Consider the following 26159-nt stretch of genomic DNA (forward strand, 5'->3'; position numbering starts at 1 on the left):
GTGGGAAATGACATGTGCATGCGTTGTTCACATGGTTAACGAGCATGTGCTTAGAGAGAGAGAAGAGAAAATGAGAGTGCATGTACACGGAGAACAGCTCGTGCTCAGAAATTTGACTAACCACTCCTGAAAGTTTGGTCAGAAGGCGCACACGGTAATTGTGTTTTATTTAATGCATATTTTGGTTTGTATGTGTTTGTTTATTGATGAAAGATATGTTTGTTTTTCTTTAGTTTTTCACGGTGGTTCGTGGTCATGTTGTAAAAATTTGCTGCGACGAAATAAAGGCTTCACAGAACCATCAGTTGGAGCGTGGCTTTCTCTGATCCAAACAAAACCTTTGGGAGCAGTTAAAGTGAAAAACGTCGCCTGTCGGTGCTATGCGTGGGTCGCTACGGAGAGAAACTTCATCATCTGTGCTGCCGTTGGACACGAGGCCAGTCAGCGAGGGTGCGAGCAACTTCGGTGCGGCTTCGGCCTGAAGAACTTCAGCCAAGGTGCAAGTCTACATCCATCTGCCTCCATGTCTACAGTTCTGCAGCAGCTGGGTGTCCAAATCAGCGGCCAAGGTTTTGAGAAAGGACTGCTACAGTAACATTTCACCATCATGCATAATCATGCATATCAGGTCAGACTGTGTCATTATAGTTCGTTAAGACAGAGGCAAGGAAAGTCAAAGAAGAGTTATGTGTAAAAGGGTTTCTGAAATGTTTACTCAGTCACACTAATATTATTTGGTGTTTGATATAAGAGGGTTGCAATTGTTAAGTCCCTGTCTTTGTTAACTACTTGAAAGATACAGTCAATATTACCAATATTACTGTGAAAATGGCAACTGAATTATGTGATTTGGAGGTCATTATTGAAGCTTTAAAGTCTGAAAAGGCTCAGTTAGAAAACAAGTTAGATAGTGACCCCGAGGATTCAGAAAGGGTACAGGTTGAAGTACGTCTAGGGGAGATTTGTGCAGATCTTGAAATACACAAAATCGGATTACCCCAACCAGGTCCTCCTGGTGAACCAGAAGTTAGACGTTCTGAGAGGGAGAAACATTTGACTGAAAAGATGCTTGAGCTTAAAAAAGATGAGTTGATAGATAAGGAGAGAAGTTTTTTGTCAACTTACATGCGCTTTAAGACAGAAGTTCAGCTGACCAGGTCCAAACTCAAAGTGCAGTGCTCTAAAGCAGAGTTAGGTGACAGGATCCGTGCGATTGATCAATGTGAGTTAGCTGTAAAATGTGATTATGACGCTATACGTGTATTAGCAGCACCATCTCAAGACATAAGAAGGAAAATGGATAGTTGCTCTTCAGTCTCTGCTGAACTCATTCTCCTACTGAAAAGGCGTTATGCAAATGTAGACAAGGAGTTTGATACGGAAACTGTGAAGGAATCACTCCAGAAGTTACTACAAAGACAGGATGCAAAGTCAATATATGGTTCAACAGTATCAAGAGCTGGAAAAAGTCAGTGCAGCTCAAGTCAGCAAAGCAGTCAGTTAACTGCAAAAAGAGCAGAAGCTGCTGCACGTTTAGCTTCAAAACGGGCTGAAATTAGTAGAGAAATGGAAATCTCTGCCCAAAGACAAGAGATAGTGGCTCAACAGGAAAAGTTGAAAATGTTGGAAAATCAAAGAGATCTTGAGGCAATAGAAGCTGAATATAATGTTTATGCTGAAGAGGAGTCAAAGGCGAATGCTGAAATAAGAGAGTGTGAAAGAAGGTCCACTTTGTTAAGTCAGCCCTCAGTACAGCTAAACAATAGCCCATGCCCCCAAGTTCGTTTGAGTTCAGTCCCAGCTGCCTTTCCTGTTACAAGAAACACTCAAATCTCAACTAGAGTTTCTGTTCCTCAAACTAGTGACAGTAAGATAGCAGTGAAAGATAGTGAGATGTCCTTAGTTGAAGCACTAAAGGAATCCCTGACTATGACGAGACTTCCAGCTCCAGAGCCATTTGTGTTCACTGGAGATCCACTGAAGTTCATAGAGTGGAGCACTTCTTTTAAGGCTCTTATTGAGACGAGCTGTGCAAATTCAGCACATAGACTGTTCTATCTGAAAAAATACATAAGTGGAGAAGCACTTAGTGTGTTAGAAGGAACATTCTATCGCAGCGATGACGAAGCCTACACACAGGCTTGGGAGGCCTTAAATAAACGTTATGGCCATCCTTTTGTTGTACAGAGAGCATTCAGGGGAAAACTAAATAGTTGGCCAAAGATTGGGTCAAGGGAGTCACTCAGACTAAGGGAGTTCAGTGATTTCCTTATTTCTTGTGAAAATGCTATGCCCTATGTGCAGGGTCTCAGGGTTTTAGACGATTGTGAGGAAAATCAAAAAATACTCAGAAAACTACCCGACTGGGCAACAACTCGATGGAACAGACATGTGACAAAAGTGTTGGATGAAGGAAAAGAATATCCAGGGTTTGCAGAGTTTGCGGAATTCGTAGCTGAGGAAGCACGAATAGCATGTAACCCAGTCTCCTCTCTGTTTGCATTAAAGGCCTTCGAAAAACCAGAAAAGGAGCAAAAACGCCTTAAAGCGAATGTCCTAGCTACAACAAAGGTGACCAAAACTTCAAAGACCTCTAGTGCAGCACAGAGCAACAAAGCTAAAACTGAAATGTCTTCAGCTTGGAACAAAAAGCAGATTGAATGCATTTGCTGTAAGGAAAGTCACTTCATTTACAAATGTGAAAGGTTTGCAGCAATGCCACTCGAAGAAAAGAAGAAATTTGTTACTGAAAACAACATATGTTTCGGCTGCCTTAGAGTTGGACATTTTTCCAAAAACTGTCGTCAGAGAGCTAACTGTAATATTTGCAGGAAAGGTCATCCTACTCCACTTCATGAGGATCGTGTCCAAGTGGAAAAATCTGAAACGCCACCACCAGAGGAAAACACGTTGGCTGTGTCGAACAACGTGACAGTGGACAAAAGTGATCGAACTTCAATGATTGTTCCTGTCTGGCTGTCTTGTGCAAAAGGTAATAAACAGGAAACCTTAGTTTATGCTCTGCTAGACACACAAAGCAGCAATACTTTCATTGACCAAGGAATCTGTGAAGGAATTCAAGCAGTTACAGAACCTGTGAAGTTAAAGCTCACAACCATAACAGACAAAGGTTCTGTCGTGCCAAGTCACAGAGTGAGTGGACTTCGAGTAAGAGGATACCGCTCACAAGAATACATAGGGCTCCCACCCACATACACTCGTGAATACATTCCAGTTGAACAAAGCAGTATTCCAACTTGTAACACTGCAAAAGCATGGCCTCACTTGCACAGTATTGCGAAGGAAATGCCCAATCTGTTAAACTGTCCTGCAGCACTTCTGATTGGTTATGATTGCGCAAGAGCTCTAAAACCAAGAAAGGTGATAGCAGGCAATGACTATGACCCCTACGCTGTAAAAACAGACTTAGGTTGGAGTATAGTGGGATTTCTTTCTCCCTTCATACTGACCGGAAAACAAATCCTTCAAGAAATGTGCAAACGAGGCGTTGGATGGGATGAACCCGTTCCACCTGCACTGGAAACTAAATGGAAAGCATGGCTCCTTGATCTTGGAAATTTTTCAAAGATTAAAATACAGAGATGCTTCATTCCTGAAAACTTTGGTGAAATCCAGAAAATAGAGCTGCATCATTTCTCAGATGCTAGCAGTAGTGGTTACGGGCAATGTTCATATATTAGACTTGTATCAAATGACAAGGTACACTGTACCCTGGTCATAGCAAAGGCCAGAGTAGCACCCACGAGAGTAGTCACCATACCACGCCTTGAGCTCACTGCGGCTGCAGTTTCTGCAGGAGTAAGCAACTTCCTCAGAGCAGAGCTAGAGTTAAAGATAGATGAGGAGTTTTTCTGGACAGATTCCAGGGTAGTGCTTGGCTACATAAAAAATGAAGCACGCAGATTTCATGTCTTTGTAGCAAATAGAGTACAAAAGATCAGAGACCTCACAGATCCGAATCAATGGTTCTACATTGAAACAGACCAAAATCCAGCAGATCACGCATCTAGAGGACTAAAGGTGGCAGAGCTCACTGAATCAAACTGGATCACTGGACCAAGATTTCTTTGGGAGCAAAGGCTGGTCACTAATCCACTTCCTCCTGAGCTTTTAGTTGGAGATCCTGAAGTGAAAGCTCTAAAAACACAGGCCTCGGAGACGGACGGTTTTCTGGAGAGGTTCTCTAGATTTTCAGACTGGAATACTGCACTTAATGTTGCTGCAAGAATAAAAAGACTCACGAAAAAAGATAAAACAGGACCAGTTAGTGTTGAAGAGAGACAGGCAGCATCTTTAGCACTCATAAAAGCTGCACAGAGAGAAGCCTTTGAACAAGAGTTAAAACAACTGAGTCAAAGTGCAGTCAAACTGCCCAAAACATACAAGTTGTACCAACTTGATCCCATTCTTGAGAATGGTCTACTTAGGGTAGGGGGCAGGTTAAGAAAATCCACTGCATCATTTGAACTTAAACACCCAGTGATTCTTCCTAAGGAAGGCATTGTCACTCAACTGATTCTTGATTATTGTCACAAGAAGGCACAACATCAAGGCAGAGGTCAAACTCTGAACACCCTCAGAGCCAATGGGTACTGGATTATGGGTGTCAGCAAGGTTGTGGCTAAGCACATCAGAAGTTGTGTGACATGCAGAAAGGTGAGAGGGTCAACAGAAGAGCAGCGAATGGCTGATTTACCACCAGAAAGAGTAGATCCCTCACCCCCTTTCACATACACCGGTCTAGACTGTTTTGGCCCCTTTTTCACCAAACAGGGTAGAAAAGAATGTAAACGTTATGGTCTATTGTTTACCTGTTTGAGCTCCAGGGCTATTCATATTGAGATGCTGGAAGATCTCTCCACGGACTCGTTTATAAATGGGTTAAGATGTTTCATTGCCATCAGAGGGGCAGTTAGACAGATTAGATCTGATCAAGGGACTAATTTTGTCGGCGCAAAAAATGAGTTCGAAAGGTGTCTTTCAGAACTAGATAAGGACAGGATCGCTACCTATTTAGCTAAAAACCAGTGTGACTTTCAATTGAATGTTCCCGATGCAAGTCACCGAGGTGGTGTTTGGGAACGCCAAATCAGAACTGTGAGGAGTGTTCTGAGTTCTGTTCTGGCACAAGCCGCTGGAAGGCTTGATGACTCGTCTTTAAGAACCATGTTTTACGAGGCAATGTTGATCGTAAACAGTCGTCCCCTAACTGTTGAGACAATCAATGATCCAAAGGATTTCGAGCCTTTAACGCCTAACCATCTGCTTACGATGAAAGAGACAGTGCCACTTCCACCTCCAGGTAGATTTGCCAGAGAAGATTTATATGCCAGAAAGAGATGGCGCAGAGTGCAGTATCTCACAGAGCTTTTCTGGCACAGATGGCGCAAGGAATATTTAACCAACATCAGCCTGAGACAGCAATGGCATGCTACCAAAAGAAATGTAAAGGTAGGAGACTTAGTGCTAGTCAAGGAAGACAACCTTCCCAGGAATGAGTGGAAGCTAGCAAAAGTAGTTGGAGCAGACAGAGATGATGATGGTTTAGTGCGAAAGGTTAAGATACAAATAGGACAAAGAGATTTGGGTAAGAAGGGTGAACGCTTGAAACAGGTGTCTTTTCTTGAGCGACCAGTTCAAAAACTAGTGGTGCTGGTGCAAAATGAATGAAATGCTCAAATGACAGTAAAGGGTTCGTACAATGATTATGGTTATGTTTAAAAAATTACAAGATTTTGTTTATTGTCTATGTACAAACCTTTTGTAATTTTGGTGGCAGTGTAGCTGTCGCAAAGAAAAATGTTTTATTTATTGGTAAAATTTATTTATTTATTTTTTTTTTTTTTGAAAGGTAAGCCAAAAAATATATATTGTGTTTCACGGAGCTGACCTCTTGTGGTGGAGTGGGAAATGACATGTGCATGCGTTGTTCACATGGTTAACGAGCATGTGCTTAGAGAGAGAAGAGAAAATGAGAGTGCATGTACACGGAGAACAGCTCGTGCTCAGAAATTTGACTAACCACTCCTGAAAGTTTGGTCAGAAGGCGCACACGGTAATTGTGTTTTATTTAATGCATATTTTGGTTTGTATGTGTTTGTTTATTGATGAAAGATATGTTTGTTTTTCTTTAGTTTTTCACGGTGGTTCGTGGTCATGTTGTAAAAATTTGCTGCGACGAAATAAAGGCTTCACAGAACCATCAGTTGGAGCGTGGCTTTCTCTGATCCAAACAAAACCTTTGGGAGCAGTTAAATATGTATTTGTGCACGGCAGCAAGGTCAAAATCAGGATTTCTACCACAAAAATCCCACTACTATTATATGCAGCTGATATAATCATTACCATCTCGTATAGGAACGGGAAGTTCTTATATCAATCATAAAAAAACACCAAAGGTGGTCTCTGTTTATACAGCTCAGCACAGAACAAACAAGGCTGCTGTCCATGGTGCTGAAATACACAGAACAAATCACCTGCGTCGGCGGTAAAAATTCCATGTAAAAAATTAATAAACATAATGCTATTCTTTTAAATTAAGAAACATTTGGAACATCAAAAATAATTAATTTGAATATAACATGAAAGTGAACTTTTTCAGAATTCTGCCTTTGTGGTGTGTTTTACAGCTGGTTCTCAGGAATCAATCTCAGATCCAAACCAAACCTAATGCCCATTTCCCAGAATTTCTTTAACAGTTTGTTACTGGTTCTCCAAACATTCATACAAAAGAAAACTGAACTAATCTGTGTTGATACCAGTATTTAAATTAAAGGATTTAAAACGGCAAGTAATTAATTGCATTTTAAACTTTAATTTGAACAGTATATTATACCCATGTTTAATTTGTTTATTTAGCATAGTAAACATGTCATTAACAAGAATTATTGTGCATTCCTCATTTAACAGAAATTTGGAGTGCATATAGGAACTGTGGAAATGGTCTGGTACTAGTGTCAGATTTTAAGAGGAACTTGATGTGCTAGGTCTTCATATGCTTTTGAATGTGTCTGGTGGTTCTATATAATGTCCATTGCCCAGACTTCACTTTTAAGAGTATGGCCAAAATCAATGCGAAGGTCTGCGTAGTTTTGATAGTTTACAGGCAACATCAATAGACACCCACAGGTATGAGCTTGAGGTCAACGCTAGAATGTAGTAGTCTCTATGAACTGAGCAGTGATGTGTTGCCCTAGGAGGATATCTGCGCCTGTGCAGAAACGCAGAAAAACCTCCAACATGCCTTTGTCAGATCCCCCAATATACCTCCCTTCTTCTCCCTCTCTTCTTTTGAAACAGAAGCTCTCTTTCTTACTGCTGTATGTTTTTCCATACAAGGTTTCTTCCAAGAATAGAAGTGGGAGAAGGAGTGGGAAATATCTGGCTGTTGTCCAACCTCAAAGTCAAAGTCAAAGGTTAAAGTCAAAGTAAGCTTTATTGTCAATTTCTTCACATGTAAAAGACATACAAAGAAATCAAAATTACATTTCCTACTGTCCCATGGTGAAGACAAGACAGAACATTTCGACACTGAAGTAACAGTGGTGGGAAAGACTTCCACTCTTTCACTACTTGCCCCCCAATTTGCACCCAGCAGGTGCGACCCATCTAGGGATCATTGCAGAGCAGAGCAGGCAGCTTTAAAGCTGGCTTGCTGTCTGCTCCTCAGCGTGTGGCTTCTTTCCTTCTGGGTCTGGTTGGCAGTGGGTGTGGCTGGTCTTGCCAGGAGACTCTGATCACTGATCGACCGTAAGTGTCATCAGTGTTGCCTGTGTTCAGGAAAGGTTTCCTGTCTTTTGGATTTGACAGCTGCTTAAGTTTGCTGGCCGTGGTTGGGGCTGCCTGTATTGGTTCTTCCTTTTGTCAGATGGACTGTCTCTCTCTCCCTCTCTCAGCTGCTGCAGTAACTTGGCATCAGGCCAAGCTGCCTTCTCCATCATCTGGAAGTTGGGTGTCTGGTTGAGGTTCCCTTCATCCTTCGGGCAGGGGAGTCTTCATTTACTGGTAGGACATCTAGCCCATAATGCTATGTTTTTAATATGAAACTTATCTAATGTCATGTTTGTAGACGCGTAGGTTGGCTGGGCGCTGTGAGCCAGATTTTGTTTCGGAGTCCCTGGATGCTCTGCTGTCTTGCCCAGGTTAAGCACCGCCCGCTCATTGGAGACATCATCTCTGCTGGGTTCCACCTCGTCTGGACCAAGCTCCTGGCTGGGCTCCTGACAAGTCATCTGGACTACAACCTGTTTTTATGGACTTGCACAATTTGGTTTAGTTTTGTTGGACTTTATAGGATTTTGCTAGTATGTGCTATGTTTATGTTCAGTCAGTTCTGCAGGGTTTTGCAGACACCTCAAGTGTGCTTGTACAACAAAACACTCACACATCTCATCTTTTGTACTCATGAACATTGAACTCATGAACAAAACAATTTTACAAGTGTTTTTGTGGACTTGGAGAAGACATTTGACCACGTTCCCCAGTGATTCTATTCATTAAAATTTTTCTAACACAAATTACTTAAAAACATTATCAGGACTGTGTACCAAGTTAAATCAGGGTGCATCAGAGGTTTTTGTAGATGTTTCTACTAATTAATTTGTTATGGAGCAACAAGAATGCTAAAAATGTTTTTTTAAAAATGAAGTTATTAAGAATATACAAGAATAATTTGAATTACTGGTTAGTCAAAAACAAATCATAATATTTAGAAACAGAAGATGTGCAAGGAAATTATTCTTCACCTACCTCTATATTTAACTCAAACCTTGTAGAAATGGAAACCACAAAGAAAATATGAAATAAAGGGATTTTTTAGATATTTCCCTTTAGATTTTTGTCACTAGCATTTTTCTGAATGTTCCTTGCAAATAATTTTTTGAATGTATAATTTTCAGTTCTGTTATTTATGGTCAATATATTTCACTCTAAGCTGTATCATATATTTGTATTACACACTGCGCACACACATCTAGTAACACAATGTTCTTCCAATTGAATTTTCATTTGATTATAAGAGTTCACAAATTGTCTTTAGAAACCAATAACAGCATAAAGATTGAAAAACAATATCCTCCCTCGCCACTAGATGTCAGCATATGACAGCAGTATTACAAAGCTGCTGTGTAAGACGTTACTCCACAGCTAATGTGGTGCAGATATTGAAATCATAGGTGTAACATAATTTTAAAATAGCATGCTATCATAAGAATGTGCAGTTGGGCTGAACAAAGACAGGAATGGAATATATAAAGCAAGCTGTTTTGCTCTAAACTTTGTCAGGTGAGACTCTCAGAGCACTAACTGAAGTCATGAGATAACTACAACAGCTGAGCAGCCAGTATGACATTAAACAGTCTGTGTGTTCACTGCAAACTTACTGCTAGATGGAAGAGAAATACTCAACAAGCAAGAAGTAGAAAAGGACATTATCTCATGAGCACTCAAGCTAATTGTATCAAATCAGAAAAACATTATCTAAAAAAAATGTAGGAAAAACTGTTATTCTGGTCTAGGATCACTTGTTCCCATATATTCCTGGGTAAAGATTTCTAGTGACTGAGTCATGCACAACTGTGGCAGATTAAAATAACTGTTACTTTAAGACAGCTGATGATTCAAACCTAGTGCTCTTATCTGCCCCCAAGAAGCCAAACCCCCAAAAGACAAATACACTGACTAATTCTTCCAGTGCTGGGAGTTTGTGAATCCTTTAAACATTTCTGTATTTCTGTATACACATTAAAATTGACTAAAATGTAAGATTATCATAGATCCAAATTTACAGGCAACAAAACTGAACAAATATCTCAAAATCTTGCACTGCATTTTGTTTTTTGTTAAAGAAAATGATCAATTATCACACATTTTTTGTGTGAATCTTAAGGATTAGTTTAAAAGTCTAATAAAGCTTGATTTTCATTTGACTTATTAGTATAATCAAACAAGACCTAAAACAAAGGATTCTTTATTGAGTTTAGAAATTCACTATCATTGTCACCTTTCTTTTTGTGATCAGCCAGTAAAAATTGCTCTAAGAGCAAGATGTGTTGCAAAGAAGTCCATCAATATAACTGATAATGTGGACAAGTTGTACAAACAGATTAAACCAAAACAGAACTTTCTGGCTTTAATTAAATGCTGAAATGTGGAGATAAAGGAGAATTTGGGATTGTAGCGCAAGAATGCTATTCATGCTCTGAAAAGCGGTGGTGGTAGTGTTATGGTTTGGGCCCATTTTGCTGCAGTAATGTCAGTAAATCCTAAAAAAAAAAAAAAAAAAAAAAAAAACCTAAAATAAACTCATTATCAGGAAACTGAGTCATACAGTAAGAAGACAAGCCAAGAAGTTCACAAGTCATACACAAGAGATAAAATTAAGGTCTTGGAAAGGCCAGGTCAAAGTCTGGACCTCAATCCAACAGAGATGTTTTTGTAAGGACAAATTTGCATGCCAAAAGGTTACATAAAGAACATTTTTATTGCTTTTTTGTGTTAAACAATTACAACAATAACCACAAAATTGTTCATATATAAGAATACATGAAGTATAAATATAGAATATCTGTACTACAGGGTAAAAATCAAACATCTGTCAAAGACACAACACACACACACAAAAACAAAACACTCAGCCAAACAAACTACCTCAGGATATGGTTCAAACTTTGCACTCTGATGCATTCATTCACTCTTTCACAAATCCAAAATCCAAATGGAAGACAGTCTTTGTCTCAGAAAGATTAGGCCAAATTTTAAGTCTCTCGTGTTGCTTGCATTCAACTTTCCTCCATCATAATTCTCCTAAATCAACTCCATATGCTTGTCAAAGTGACGGGAGTCAAAACAGGTGGTATTAAAAAATGAAAGGCAGAACAAGATGAGTAATGTGATTTAGTGATCCAAACTGTAGCAGGTTAACATTAATTAAAGATTACTTCATTAACTGGGACACATCACTACATAGCTAGAAACTTCGTACACCATTACTGAAATGATTGACAGCCTGTAGAGTGTGAACAGGAAATTAGTTTTAGTTTGATGGCACAAAAGAAGAGGAGCATGGTCTCTTTGCAAATACAGAGGATGGAAAAATACTTCCAGTAACAACACAATCGTTGCCATAAGAAACAAGAGTAATTTGGAGATATTTCTAATAACACCAGAGCTAATAATTCAGGGTGTTAAACTAAAGACACTCACTGACCTTATTTGTTTACAATATCCACATGGTTATACAATTTATTCAACAAGGGAGGAATTGACATTAAATACAGTTTGGAGCCACTTGCATGTGACAACACTGATGTTTACACAATAATAAGAGTCATGCAGCAGTGTAGATTTCTGTCCTGTTGCTTTCTGTGGCACTTTATACTGCTTTGCCAGTGAGTCCACGCTGAGGCTTAAAGCTGGGAGCAGTCATCGTTTTAAGGTGCAACAAGGATTCATTAGACACTGCTGAGTAGCAGAATTGTCGTGGTAGAGCTTTGAGAGGAGATGTCAGGGTCAGTGCAATGGGGAGCTTGTTCAACCTCTGAGTCCTCTTGTTTTTGTGCTACAGTTAAGCTAAGCTTGTTCAAACCGACCTCTAATGTGGCCTCTGCTCCTTCTGCTCTGTCACCTGGAGAAATAGAAAGGGCAAGCACTGGTTAACAAATCTGCAAGGCAACCCAGGAACAAACTTTTTTATACTACATATGCAGAGGATTGAGTAATGGAGCAAAAGCCATATTTGGAAATCTTAATTTTCTTAGTTGATGATTACAGAATATGACCATATTGTGCTCTAACAAAAACTCTGATTACTCCTGAAAACTAACCAACCTGCTGTATGATAAGGGCTTCTTGTGAAAATTTTATGCTGAATTACATTTTGAGGTCTTATCAGTGAGAAACTAGGTCAAAGAGGTCATCCCACTTCCTATCTGCATGACTACCACAACAGCAAATTTGGGCTTGTTAGACAAATTGTTCTTAAACTGTGTCAGCACATACTGGTGTGTTTTTGGAATAATTTGTGTTATTTGTATTTTATTCTGCGTAGCTGTTATCACATTTCAGGTGGGCCTCAATACAAAAATGTTTGAGGACCTCTAAATGAGACTAGCTAGCAAACTGGCTAGCTCCAGCTTAAGCTGACAGGTGAAGCCGTTGCACTCTTAGATCCTGACAGATTACTATAGCAACAGATGTTAACCCTCCTTCCATGTCATCCACCTGTGCCTAAAATCATCCTTTTTGTTTAGTTTATTAGTTTATTTATTATAAATAGTCCTCAAGTGTCGTATTAATGAATTAGCTAGGTGAAAATGCAAACAAAAAACGGTCTTAACACCATGGACAGGCCTACCCACTCCACTGCTATGTAATATATATATATAGCTTTAACTATGGAGAACCATCTGAATTTATTGTGTTTTCTGATTAAAATGATATTTTGCTGAAGTCTTAACACTTGCTAATTAAGTTGTTCACCTCTAGATGTGATGCTTACTTTGCAAATTACAATACAATTACTGTAATGCTATAGGTAATTAGGGAAAATCTTACTTTAATGCTTCATAAAGAGTCTGATAATTACAGATAAATAAATTAATCTTCTTACTAACAGCAAGGAACAAAAAATAAAATCCACTTTAGTAATCATTTTCCATCTTCCCTAGGCATAAATTCTACTGTAGTTTGTCAACTCAACATACATCTTAAATCACTTGAGTGTTGACATTATTGATTGCTCCATTTCAACATTTCTGTTTAGAAATGAAATGTACAAAAAACATCTGCTTTCTTAATTAGGGATCTTACTGGTGCTGGTAACTACTGTATATTTCTGAACTGTTTAATATATCCAAAAGAGTCATCAACCCCTTCCTCATGTCTCCATGCTGAGCTATACATGACTTCCTTATTCCTCTGTGTGTGTGTGTGTATATATATATATATATATATATATATATATATATATATATATATATATATATATATATATATATATATATATACATATATACAGACGTCTTTTCTAGGGGTACCATCATTTTTGTCCAGGTCTGTTTCATGAGTTTATTTTTTAAAATAATTTTGTTGAAACATGGTTGAAAAGCAATGTCTGACTTTCATTGGTTAAATTTCATAGACTTTTTATTTATTATTACTTTTGTCAGATTCAAGTTATTTCTGTGACCATTGTGACTTTTTCTTTAATGAACCGAAGGGTACCAACAATTTTGTCCATGTCTGTATATAAATACACTACATGTATACACAAAAAGAAGTGGTGTGTGTGAGAATTGGTGAATGAAAAACTCACTAAAAAGTGCTTTGTATTAACATGTACAGTAAATGTTTGAAAACAAAAAAGTGGAATTATTTTATCAATATAAAAGTCATCAGCAATCAGTCCCACACACACCTCTCTCCTGGTCGCAGTCTGGAGAGGAAGCTCCGCTGCACTGGCTGCGAGGGCCCAGGAGAGGTGAGGCATGCCCAGAACCGCACACAGAGTCTGGGTCGTGAGAGCTGCAGGGGCTCACTAACTCCAGACCACCAGGACAAGAGGAGGAGAGGGTGGGAGAAGATGGAGAGGAGGTGATGTAGGAGCAAGGAGTATAGAACGAGGGAGAGGGGAAAGGGCAAGGCATGTCGAGGGGAGTGGAGGAAGAGGTGGATGGATAGGAGCACGAAGAGGAAGGTGAGGAGGGCATTGCTTGGGATGAGGAGGGGGTTTGAGTGTCGGCCTCCTCCTCTGAGCTGTGACTGCCCTCTTCGTCAATTGATACTGACACCACTGAAACACACACACAGACATGTATTGTAAGCATGCAGGCATGCAGCTAACTAAACAGAACAAACAACAAAACACTCATAATGTGAAATGATGAAGGGGATGACTATTGATCTAAAGTATCAATCATACTTACTTGACAGACCGTCTGACTCCATCTTGAAGCTGGCGATGTCCTCGTTACCTTCGTCCCCCTCTGCACCAACGCCTTGCTCCCTGGTTCCTATGGCGAGGGAGCGTCGCTGCGCATGGATCTCCTCTGAGATGCTCTCCAGGCTGCGTAATGCTGTGCGGTACTCTGCCTTAGCAACCACAAGTTTGGCCTGACGCTCATCCACTTGATGTTTAAGTTGCTAAGAGAAATAAATAAATGTTTTTTAGAAAAAAAAACCTGCAAATTAATTCATGAAATACATAAAACTCTAATGGTTTAAAAACATAACAATCAGGATTGCTATTGCTCCTATGAATCATGCTTTAAAAAAAAAAGTAAAAAGAAAGCACACACTCTTTCATTTTTTAGGTTTTATGTATTAAGACTGAAACCCCCTAGACCTCATCAGGTCTACAAAATGAGGTAAATAAATCTCATATAAACTGTAACACATGTTACAACATATTACCAAAACTAAGGCAAACTGCAAAAGCAACGAGTTAAAAGCTAAGCACACCCCATGATTAAAGTAATCATTTTCTGTATGATATTACCAGTATCTCACTTCTGTGGAGGAGTTTTGGCCCACTCTTCTTTATATTGAGCCTTCAGTTCATTGAGGTTTGGGACCATTTGTTTATGTATAGCTGCTTACACACCACAGCATTTCAATGAGGTTGAGGTCTAGACTTTCACTGGGTTTTTGATTATTTTTATTAATATTTTCTTTTGCTTTTGGCTCAGTTTTAGTTGTCAGACTCTAAAATACTTCGGTATACAGAGGAGTTCATGTTTGACTCTGACAGCAAAGTGTCCATTCTTGTGACTGCAAAACAAGTCTAAATCATCACCCCTTCATCTTCATGCTTGACAAGTATTATGACAGATGTATATAAAGTGTCTCCGCTATCAAAATGACTTTGTCCCATAAGTCTCTTGTGGTTTGTTCAGATGTAACTTTGCAAACTTCAGTCCCATTGCAATGTTCTTCTTAGAGAGATGTTTTCACCTAGTATTTCCTCTAAATAAACCATACTTGTTCAGTCTTTTTCTAACTCTACTACTGTGAACTTTATTTAACGTCCTAAAAAGTGATGCATACGAGCAACACTTGAGAATCAGTTAATCAAGTGAATTTGATGACTTGCACTTGGCTGCTACTTATCCACACTCTTCCTTGCATGAAGGCTGATAGTTTTCGCACACTTATTCTGCACTTTGGTTTAGTTTTTGTTCAGTCATTTCTAGTATAACACAGTGTAATATCTTTACTGTCATCTGTGGTTGTAGTTACCAAATATCAAGACCTGGTAAAGACCAGACTGCTTTCTCATTCTGTTTAGGCATGTAAAACCTTTAAATTGAAAAAGGGCAGATTTTTTCACATGACTGTAAGTAAGATATAAGAATGAAAGTTTTTTTTAAAAATATTGTAAAGATGATGCTGAAATACCAGGCACTTTAAAATGGCTGTTTAATCATCATGCTGCATGGAAAATGATATGTGGACCCACCCAAAGATCTTTAAACCACAGCTGTCCATAAATATACATACCTCAAGCTGTAGATAATATTTGGATTTCAGTTCAAAATAGGGTCTGCAGGGGGAGAAAGAGAAGAAAAACTGAGAAAGGGGGGATGGAAAGACGTTTTGCCACTCATCACCGCAGAAACTGCTCAAAGAAAAACACTCCTCTGAGAGCACTCACATTCCTTGGCTCTTAAAAAGGGAGCACACTCCAACATCTGGACCACATCAGATTACATAAACTGAGATCCTCTTTCTCACACACAAATTTGCTCTTACATTAATCGGCCTAAGCAGGCGAAATCACGCGTGTCACTTCCACTTGATCACAATAGAAGTACAAACCTAGATTTGTTGATGGAGCGCTTCAGTTTCTTCTCTAACTGCCTCATGTGGTTGATACAGGAATTGTAGTTGGCAGCTGTTTTTCTGTGCTCAGCTTCACTGCGCATTCTTGCCTGCTCTGCCTCCATCACCTGAAATAATCAAGAAAGAAGGTTTATTTTAGCCATAGAAAGAAATCAAGCTGTCACTAGCAGCCTTGCTAGGATTAAACATTTTGGTCACTTTTTGGTCGTGCTGAACAATGTACTTACTCTCTGTGTGGCATGGTTGAGCATTTCCTGCCAGGCGGAGTCAAACTGACGTGTGTCCTCCTCAAGAAGCCTTTCCTCAGCCAGAGCGATGGTCTCCTTGGCTGCCCGCAGGATCTCCACAGCCCGCTGGAATTCCTGAGTAGCTTTCTGGGCTTCAATCTGAGCCTGTAGATTAGAAAGAAAAGAACCCACAGATATAGCTCATTCAAGGTTGACTGGAAGGCAAGAATCTCACATGAAGATGCCTTTATGCTATCAAGTCACTTTACTGCTTATTTCTATTTGTTGTTCAACAAACATAATGTAACCTAATGTAAGAGAGTCACAGCATACACTGATGCAACACACACCGTCACCTTTTGTCTAAAATACATTGTTAATCCTGCCTCTTCAAAGTCCTACAGAGTGTCTGGTCTGATTGACTTCCAGCCCAGAACATCTGTTTAGTACAGCACTGTTTCACATGCTAGCAACTGGATATCAACACTCTGGCTGTTTTTAATGTGCACTGTAGCTGATTTAAGAAAGAAAGAAAGAAAGAAAGAAAGAAAGAAAGAAAGAAAGAAAGAAAGAAAGAGCAAGAGATAAGACAAGAATAAACACTGGACTGACTTTTACTGGCTAGAGAGAGCTCAGAGAAAAGACAGGATGCAAGACAAATGCTACATTACTCATCATTTATAAAAAGTAGTCACAGAAAAATCTGTTGATGAGTCATTTAAGCAGTGACTTCTCTAAGAATTTTTTTACTTTGGTGTGGACTTGGACGTTGCGACTTCACAGCTCTTTTACGTACACAAAAAGCTATAAAACACACAGAAGGGAAGGCAAAAAAATCCCCCAAAATAATAAGGCATCTTTAAAATGTCATTAAAACTGACAAGATGACAGTTAGCTTAAGCTATAACACAGTGTAGGCCTCAAACCAATTAAAATATTCGTTTAACTCATAAACAGGAAGTTGGTTGACCAAAGCTGCAGCAATAATCACTATTTAAAAGTGTGTGTCTAATTTTGACCTACATTTCCACTGCAGGAACCCTGGTTTATTTCTTATGACAGCTCAAGAGCGATTAAGATTTCCTATTGCATACACACTCATACACAAAGACAACCATGACTTGATCGAATCGACAAAAGAGAGGCTTTGTCTCAGAGGAAATCTGTCATGTTGTCAGTGGGCTCTTCTTGCCCACAGCCACACTCAATAGGGGGATTATTGTCATTACACTGGGCATATTTAGACCCACTTGCTGTGCTCCAACAGGCGTAAGTTAAAGGTCAGACTATTGGCTGAAAGCCTATATTAAGCAGTTACAGTACCTCTGATCAGATTTCCTTGTGTGAGGTAAAAATAATCAGGAAAGTCTGGCTTGCCATGCAGCTCTTGTATTTGTAAATCTGATGATAATGAGGCTTGGGGAAAGAAGAAAGACTATATAAAAATAAAGATAGAAGAAATGATAAGTAACAAAAAAACACTACTAACCTCTCACTGTTTTAATTATAATTTTGTTATGTTTGTTTTGACTGTAACAATGGAAACCAACTTATTTGTCTGGGTTATGTTTCTATTATACTATTTTGAATAGTTTATTGTTGCAGCTTTAACTATGAACTTAAGCCAGCCATTCATGTTAAAGAAATACAAGTTTACATCTATTGTTTAACCTCTAAATGTGCTGTATATTCTGCAGATTTTTACATAGAAAAACTGCAACCAAGCTGCACTTGCACTGCAATGCAATTTTGTTTCTAGGATTCAACAAATATATGTTACATACTCCTACTGTATGTAATTTTTTTGTATCAGAAAACTATTTATTTTATTTCATTTTTCATTATTGTAGATAAAGCTCCAAAATGTAATAATAAGGACGAGCAGCCACAATGTCCTCTGTGCATATATAGCATGCTGATAAATTAGCCTGTTTATTTAAATCTGATTTTAATTCGAATTAAATGCAATTTCTATTATTTTTTTTAATCCCTTAAGGGGAATTATAATGCTGTAGTAGGATTTTTTTAATGATTGATCATGCATATTTGTAACTAATGATTAGTCATTTTTAAGTTAAAGTTTTTGTTCCACATGGCTTTGGCCACTGGAAAGAAAAGCCACCTGTACCATTGAATGTTGTTGATTGTCTTCCTGAAATCCCTTGTTTCCTAATTTAGGTTTTTTTTCACATTCAAGTTCAGTATTTCTGTATTTAAATTCCTATATCTAACATTAGAGTGGTCTGTTGATTGAAGGACATTTGAATCGTGTTTTTATTATTGTAGAATCAAACTGTTGCATTTTAACACCTTAAAATGATTCATTTATATCCAAAGATGTCACTGCTTTCTTGCCTCTCCACCATTTTGCTTAACAATTATCATTACTACTGTAGCCCAAAAAAGGACAGATCAAATACTAATTTATCTAGAGCTAAATTTCCTTGTTTAAGTGGCCACTGTAGCTTGGAAGTAGACAGGAGTATTCAGCTGGCTGAAGTTTGTCATTTATGCCAATTTTCTGATGACTTTTAAATCTGTTTTCACTTTAATTAGGTTTTTATCTACTTCTTTTGGGTCAGCTGTGAAATACTGCTTCAACAAGTTATTCCTGAACAAAGAATTTTGCAGAGAGAGCTAAAAACAACAGAAAATTCCAAGACTAGTTTCATTTACTCCAGCAGAATGTGTTTTGGCCATTTCTCATTCAAACTTATAAAAAAAAGGCTTTGTTTTTCAGCATCACAGCCACTGAGCTCATGTGAAGCAGGTTTTGTATGATGACAGAGGAGAAAACCTCCAGAGGTACTTTTGTAATCAACCAAATTGCTATTCTCAAAGGGTTTTTATTTATTTATTTATTTATTATTAAGACAGCCTGCCAGTAATAAAGGAAATTAAGGATAAACATCCCCGAAAAAGCCCTTAAAAAATAAAGCATGACCAACCAGAGATCCTCTACTACACACACACACACACACATTTCTCACAGCCCTCCATTGCTTTGTCATGTTAACCTCTGTAACATGATCCCCATGTTTCCAATACAGCTTTCAATAGTGACATGAGCGACCAGAGGTCTGCCTTCTTTACAGACAAAATGCTGAAAATACACATGCTGCCATAGTTTTCTGGCATTTTTTGTGACATCTGTTAGCAGCAGTGGGTAGACACGCTATCCAAGGTTGTTGAGGCCCCTTTGGAAATATGAAGAGTTGGCACAGAAGCAACATAACCACTTAAGAAAAAGGCAAAGATTAATCGTTCCTCTTTGTCCATCATCATGACCCATTTCCCAGACTCTTCAAGGAGAGGGGTTGTAAGGAAAACAGACCGAGGTTGATGGATATTTGATGAGGAGAACACACTAGGCGGAAACAGAAATGCAGACGAGGCCTTAAAGCAACATCCATCATTGTTGTGCTTTATGCCAAGATAGAGAAAAGTAGTCACCCTAAACTTCCAGGACTTCCTCAGAGCACCCTTTCCTTGCAGGGTTAGTGAGTGTTTTATATTTAAGCGGAAACTGTGCTTAATTTCTGCAGACCAAAAATGCTTTATGTGGGTTGAAAATCCAGCAAATCTTTGACACCATTGACTATTATTTTCATGTCACAAAGCCTGCTGAGACTCAGAGGACATGCACACAATGAGCTTTGTTATGACTTAATGACAATATCATGAACCCTACATTAAGTGTTACTCAGAAATGCCATATGATGGTCTTAGAAATGTCACGAGACGCTGTCACCTCATAAAGTTCCCCATGATTCATCATCTCGTCCTACGAAAGTCCTACTTATCATGTGTGTATTTGTGTGTCACTGCATAAGTGACTCAATGCACCCCTGTGAATGGTTTCTGAGAATGGAAGAGAGAGGGGATGGGGTTAGAAAGGAGTGTTTGAAACAGAGGGGGAAGGTGGGTGAGGGTGAGGAGCATGGGCACAGACATCCAGACAGACAGGCAGTGAGGCAGAAGAGAATGCTGGATGAAAAGGACAAAAGATAGGACAGTACAGGCAAATTCCTACACACCACCCCCAAGTCTGCTGGAATGTGATAAAAACATGGAGGGGCTGTGGGGGATGAGTCTGGCTTATGGGTGGGGGTAGGTAAACTGCTGAAAATTTGTGCTGGAGGGTCATCAAGGCCAAAATTCTCTATCCTTTTAAAGTGGGTCAAGTATTAAATATTAAACATCCATCCATAAATCATATCCACACAACTCACTAGTTTAACTTGAGGCCTTTATCGGCTTTGGTTTATCCAAACAAGCACTCACACAAACACACACACGCACAACTCAAAAGACTTTTGATCATGTCACGTGAATCCCATCAAAAATCGAAAGCTCTCAGTAATCTCCAGCCCTCACGTGTTACCATCAACAACGATGCCACTTGCAGCTAGTTCTCATATTGCAACAAGGACACACGCAGGCACACACATAAATACTACTAAATATCTATTTCAGTTCAGCTCTGACACGCAAATGTCAACTTTCTGAAGTATGACGCATGATCTCCTAATTCATTGACTTAAGGACAAGGAGGTGGGTGCTAGACTCTACATTTTTAGTGATATGCAATCAGATGAAAGCCTCAACAAGCTGGAACATTTAGGTAGTAACAGCCCACTGCAGAGGAACTGCATGGTTTTAAAGTTCGAACCACTGGGGAATAACTAACTACACCACTGCAGAAATCATGAAAGCATGAAAAGATCTGGCAATATAAAATAAGTTGCAAGTCTATTACCTTTCAAGGCAGGTGGCATTTAAATATGTGTGTGAATGTGTGTGTGAGAGAGAAAGAGAGACAGTTGCTAAGAAATCTAAGGTGTTTAAAAATAGTCATCACGTGACTGCTCCTTTTAAGTAGATATAAGCAGAGCCCTTTAAACTTTTCATTGCTAATCCTTGGTAAGCTTAGTCTTCCAATCTCTGTTTGACAACCTCAGAGTCACTGCAGCAAGCTTATGTGTGCATGTGCATCTACGTGTGTGTGTGTGTGTGTACCTGTCTTGCTACTTTGCGTGCTTCCCAGTAGGGTTTGGAGTCATCCACTGCTCGTCCGATCCTCTTCACCAGCTCGTCCAGCTTCACTGTTGCTTCCACCAGCACTGCCCGAAACTTCTGACGACAGTCCTGCACAGATGCAAACACGCAGAGATGAGAATGCAAACCTATCAACTCACACAAAGTTTCAATGAGCATCTTGTACGCTGATCATTGTGAGCAGGCATTCAGCTGGTATTAGAGGTTTTTCTCTGTGCATGCTTGTGTCTGCGTGCATCCTTACAGACACTAGGGAGGCAGTTTGGCTTCTGTGTGGCTTGTGGTGATGACTTGCAGGGCCTGATTTTTTTTCAGTGGCAGCTCTTCTAATTGAGGTCGTCTCTTAACAATTACCCAAAAAGCTTTATTAGGTATAATTGTTCAATTGCTTGATAACAAAAATAGCGAATCCACCAATCACACGGTAGATGTGGTCAAGGTCAAGACGACGTGCTGACGTTATCAGAGTGAAGAAGAAAGAGGATTTAAGTGATTTTGACGGTGACATGGTTGTTGGTGTCAGATGGGATGGTCTGAGTATTTCAGAAACTGCTGATCTACTGGGATTTTCACACTCAACCATCTTTATCTAGGGTTTACAGAGAATGGTTCCAGAAAAAAAAAAAAAAAAGTTAGCAGCAGTAATCTGGTAGAAAATGCCTTTTTGATGTCGGAAGAGAATAGAATTATTAGCTGGAGACGACAGAAAACCAACATTAACTCAAATAACCAGTGAACCACAACCAAGGTATGCAGAATACCATCTCTGAATGCACAACATGGATGTAAATGTAGAGGTGGCAGAAAATCACACCAGGTGCCACTTCTGCTAGTAACAGGAAACTGGGGCTATGATTCACACAGGCTCACCTAAATTGGACAATAGAAGATTGTAAAAATGGTGCCTACTCTAAGGAGTCTCGATGAACATGAGAACAACATGAAAACATGAGCCGTCCAGGCTGCTGGTTAGGGGGATATTTTCTTTTGGCACACTTTGGGCCCCTCAGTACCAACTGAGAATCATTTAACCACCACAGCCTACCTGAGTATTGTCGCTGACCATGTCAATCCCTTTATGACCAAAGTCTACCATCCTCTGATGGCTACTTCCAGCAGGATAATGCACCATTTCACAAAGCTCAAGGCATCACCAACTGGTTGCTTGAACATGACAATGAGTTTACTGGACTCCAACGGTCTCCACAAATCTGCAGCAACTGTGTGATGCTATCATGTCAATATGGAGCTAAATCTCTGAGGAGTGTTTGCAACACCTTATTGATCTATGCCATGAAGAATTAAAGCACTTCTGAAAGAAAAAGGAGGCAGAACCCAGTACTAGATGGGTGTAGTTGACACAGTACATGGCAAGTGTACGTAAGTACATGCATTAGTACACACAGCTGCACCACATCTCAGGCATGTTTCTTTGTTCCTTTGGGTGTTTTACTCCCGTCAGTGGGATTGCGCAACTCTATATACATTCTTTGTTCATGAAGTAGTCATGTTGGTTAAAAAATAGTACAATGTTGGAGAAATACACAGCAGGTTTGTCCGTGTGAATTCAGTGGTTACATCGTTGGGATCTTTACAAATACAATCATGTTGAGAGAAGTAGCCATTATGAGGATCAACTGTCAGTGATAATAAAGTAAAATGTAGTTTTTCAGGTATCAAATTAAGTTTAGAATAGTGTTTAGCATTAAGTTTAGAGCAAGAGTAAATCTGTACACAACAGCTAATGGCAGACAATGAAATGCCCTCATAAGGATGGCAACACAGCACGTGTGTGAGCATAAATGCCAAAGTGGCAAAATGACAGTACTTGTTATTCATAGATGTGCTCTGGCCAGTTTTACTGAGCCACCTGTGTGTACGCTTGTCAATGTGTGTGTATTTTTGTGTATTAGTGTGTCTATATAAGCTGTAATTTGCACAACATGGGTTTGAATGGCAGCACCTGCATCCTGTTCATAGAACTGATGAAGCAGTAAATGAGAGGTTAACAAGGGAAAAGGGAGAGGGTGCTGCAGGAAGCATACTTCCTGTGACATCACAGCATTTCCTGATTTCCTGTTTCTGCATTAAGATTGTGACACAGCACTGAATCTACTTCAAGTTACAGCTCGTGTACCGTACACAGACGCACGCTGTTGGCTTTTGTGTTTCGGGCTGTGACACACATGCAGAGTTCACGAGAGGTTTGGGATTGGGCTGGCAGAGTCACAACGCAGGGGCGTGAATTTAACCTCACTATCGGAACTTTTCCCGAATCCTCTGAATCTACTCCGCATTATCCTCAATCAGCTTCAGACTTTGCGGGAAAACAGCGAGTTGCCTGCCAACAGCACTTCCTACATTCCTTCAGCTCTTTACAAACATGTTGCCTCCAGAATTTTTTTTTATTTTCTCTCTCTTAGCTTATGTCTCTGGTAATATTGGTCATTCAGGCACTTCTGACTATTGAAAAACTTTTTCAAATAAGAGAAAAGTGTTTTTAAAAAATTCAAACATAAGAGTCAATTAAACCAGATTGGTAAAAAAATAGCCTGGATCAATAATAGTCATCTAGTATTCAGTTTGAAAGTTATACAAATCCTTTGTCTTTCTGTCTGGTGACTTGCTTATTCTAGCTTTGTTTGTGGAGTTTGGATGTGAGCGTAGCTCTAATGAGAAACAGAAGAGGCCTACTTTTAGGATAAGAAGAATTGCGGTCTGGCTCTGGAATGTATAAGCTTTGTTTAACACAAACCCAACTAGCACACATCTGAATGCAAGCAAGTGCAATAAAAAACCCTCCATTAAACATCCATCTTTTTCAAGCTCCTCGCTTGATTTTACAACCCTCTTCCTTTTTAAGTGTTTGGTTTTGTATATTCGGTTGTAGAGAAATGGCAATTTGAACTGCTCTATAAGTGCTTTTGAAATATTAAATTGAACCATAAGATCAGTTATTTCTCATGTTGTGCTAATGGGTTAATACAGTGCAGTATTACTTAGCAGGAGTGGCATTCTCCACTTCAGTTTTTCCACATTTTCCCCTCAGAAAATTTCCATCTTTTAACAGCATTCCACGTGATCTGTTTCAAAGCAGTGACACAGTTGTTAAGCAAGGCTGGAAAAAACAAGAGGAACCATCTCTTTCTTGTTTATAGCAAAACATTAGATTTTAAGGCTGAAAACTGAGGCTAAAAGACTAACTCGGCTCAGCTGCAAGTGTTTACCCTACTAGAGAGATACAGTCGTGATAATGATGACAGTACTTGTGCTTTGTCTTACCTCCAGCTCACCCTCCCAGCGGTTGATGTCATCTGTAGACTGGTTTAACTTCTCCAGCTCTCCCTGTTTACAGAAAAACACAGCATGCATGGGAACAGGGACGGAGGAGTATTATTAAATCAGATTGCATCTAGAGGCTAAACTGTGTGACTTCTGTTTACCAAATTACTGCGTCCTGCCTCGACGAAGACAGAAATACTGGACCCGAGGCATTTAACCGCATTCAGCTGACCAAGACTTATTCTAAGTTGGCTGTTATGGTGTATTGCAATAGTACTGTGATCATGTTATGTTTCCCTACTATTTCTGTGAGCTATATCTAGTAAACAGCATTCCACACATCTAAGTGGTTCTATCCATCCCTGCTGTGCCACATCTGGACCAGTTTTCCTGCCTTACCTGGATTCTGGGATCCACTTCTTCTTCTTCCTCCTCCTCCTCCTCGGCACACTGCGAGTCATCCTCACAATAATTCCCATTTGGTTCCATCCTCGGAATAGCTACAGGTATTGTGGCAAAGAAGCGAAGGTCTCCAGTGCAAACAATGCGCGACCCCGGCGTGTTGAGGGGTGATCCGCCCTGTCTAACCTTTACACGGGGCGCTACTCATGCTTCAGGCTGTTAAAGGCAAGAGTGTGATAAAAGAAGTAAAGATGATAGTTAAAGACAGCAGAGCCGCACGTCCTGCTGCAGGGAGAGCCAAAATAAACAGTAGAGGACCATAACCTCAAGGACCAACAGCGGACAGTACCGTTAAAGAAAATTGTTAAAGTAACTGATGATCAATAGGGTCACTTCCGATTTGAACGTTCAAAATAAAAGACACTTTTAGTGTGGATTCGTCAGGGTGCCTGAAACATTCCTCAAAGATTTTGGGCTAGCTTTGTAACATGGTGCATTATCCTGCTGGAAGTAGCCGTCAGAAGATGGTACACTGTGGCCATAAAGGGATGGGCATGGTCAGCACGAATACTCAGGTATGCTGTGGTTAAATGGAATTAACTACTACAAGAATACTACTTAATTTACTTTTGATGATGCTCAGTTGGCACTGAAAGCCTGACAGGGAAATATTTCCCACACCATTGCACCACTAGCAGCCTGAACTGTTGATGCAAAGCAGGATGGATCCATGTTTTCATGTTGTTTAGGCCTTATTTAAATTTGAGTTTATTATTTCTGAAAGTAATATAGAAAAAATACATTAATACTCCATTAATGGTCAAATGACATTTCAATTGTTGACATATAATAATGATTGATTTATTTTAAATAAGATAAAATGTATATGAATTAAGCGTGAAGAAAGAGGATGAGTATAAATGAAAGAATCAATGTATTATGCTCCACTACAGGTCCCTGAACACACCTTGTGGAAAGTGTGCTGTGCCATCCATTACGTTGACCAACTTGTGAAGATAGTGGCTTTTTTAAACTTTTGCTTTGATGGTTTGCAATTTGAACACAAATAACTGAATTGTTATATTGTGCTCTATTCACTTAGGCTATTTACTTACTTGCCAAGTCTGCTTCAAATTGCTTTTATTTTGATGAGAACTCTTTCCGGACTACTTTGATTTAATTTTTCTAACTTGCAAGAGGACCAACATGGCAGTTTACTGTGGTCCCACTCGCCATCTGGTGGCGTAAGGAGACTCCAGGGAGCAGGAGGGGTCAGGAGCCAGGATAATGGCAGCAAGCCGGATTCTATGTAAACACAGAGGACAGTGTTTT

At 39.5% G+C, this 26159-nt stretch overlaps 2 protein-coding genes across 2 annotated transcripts; one reads left to right on the top strand and one right to left on the bottom strand.

Annotated features, from left to right (window-relative positions):
* Positions 1 to 313: 313 nt before the first annotated feature.
* LOC121657236 lies at positions 314 to 12281 on the top strand. The gene is made up of 2 exons (XM_042012646.1): positions 314 to 6280; positions 12270 to 12281. The coding sequence occupies exon 1, from the start codon at positions 829 to 831 to the stop codon at positions 5689 to 5691; it is 4863 nt and encodes a 1620-aa protein (XP_041868580.1). The 5' UTR covers positions 314 to 828; the 3' UTR covers positions 5692 to 6280; positions 12270 to 12281.
* Positions 10483 to 25412, bottom strand: LOC121657237 (SH3 domain-binding protein 5-like). Its single transcript, XM_042012647.1, has 9 exons — positions 24825 to 25412; positions 24426 to 24488; positions 21105 to 21233; positions 16086 to 16250; positions 15835 to 15965; positions 15517 to 15559; positions 13944 to 14160; positions 13436 to 13810; positions 10483 to 11644 (listed from the first exon to the last, which is right to left on the bottom strand). The coding sequence occupies exons 1-9, from the start codon at positions 24912 to 24914 to the stop codon at positions 11472 to 11474; spliced, it is 1386 nt and encodes a 461-aa protein (XP_041868581.1). The 5' UTR covers positions 24915 to 25412; the 3' UTR covers positions 10483 to 11471.
* Positions 25413 to 26159: the final 747 nt, after the last annotated feature.

The sequence above is a fragment of the Melanotaenia boesemani genome, chromosome 17, assembly GCF_017639745.1.
Source record: "Melanotaenia boesemani isolate fMelBoe1 chromosome 17, fMelBoe1.pri, whole genome shotgun sequence".
Lineage (NCBI taxonomy): Eukaryota > Metazoa > Chordata > Actinopteri > Atheriniformes > Melanotaeniidae > Melanotaenia > Melanotaenia boesemani.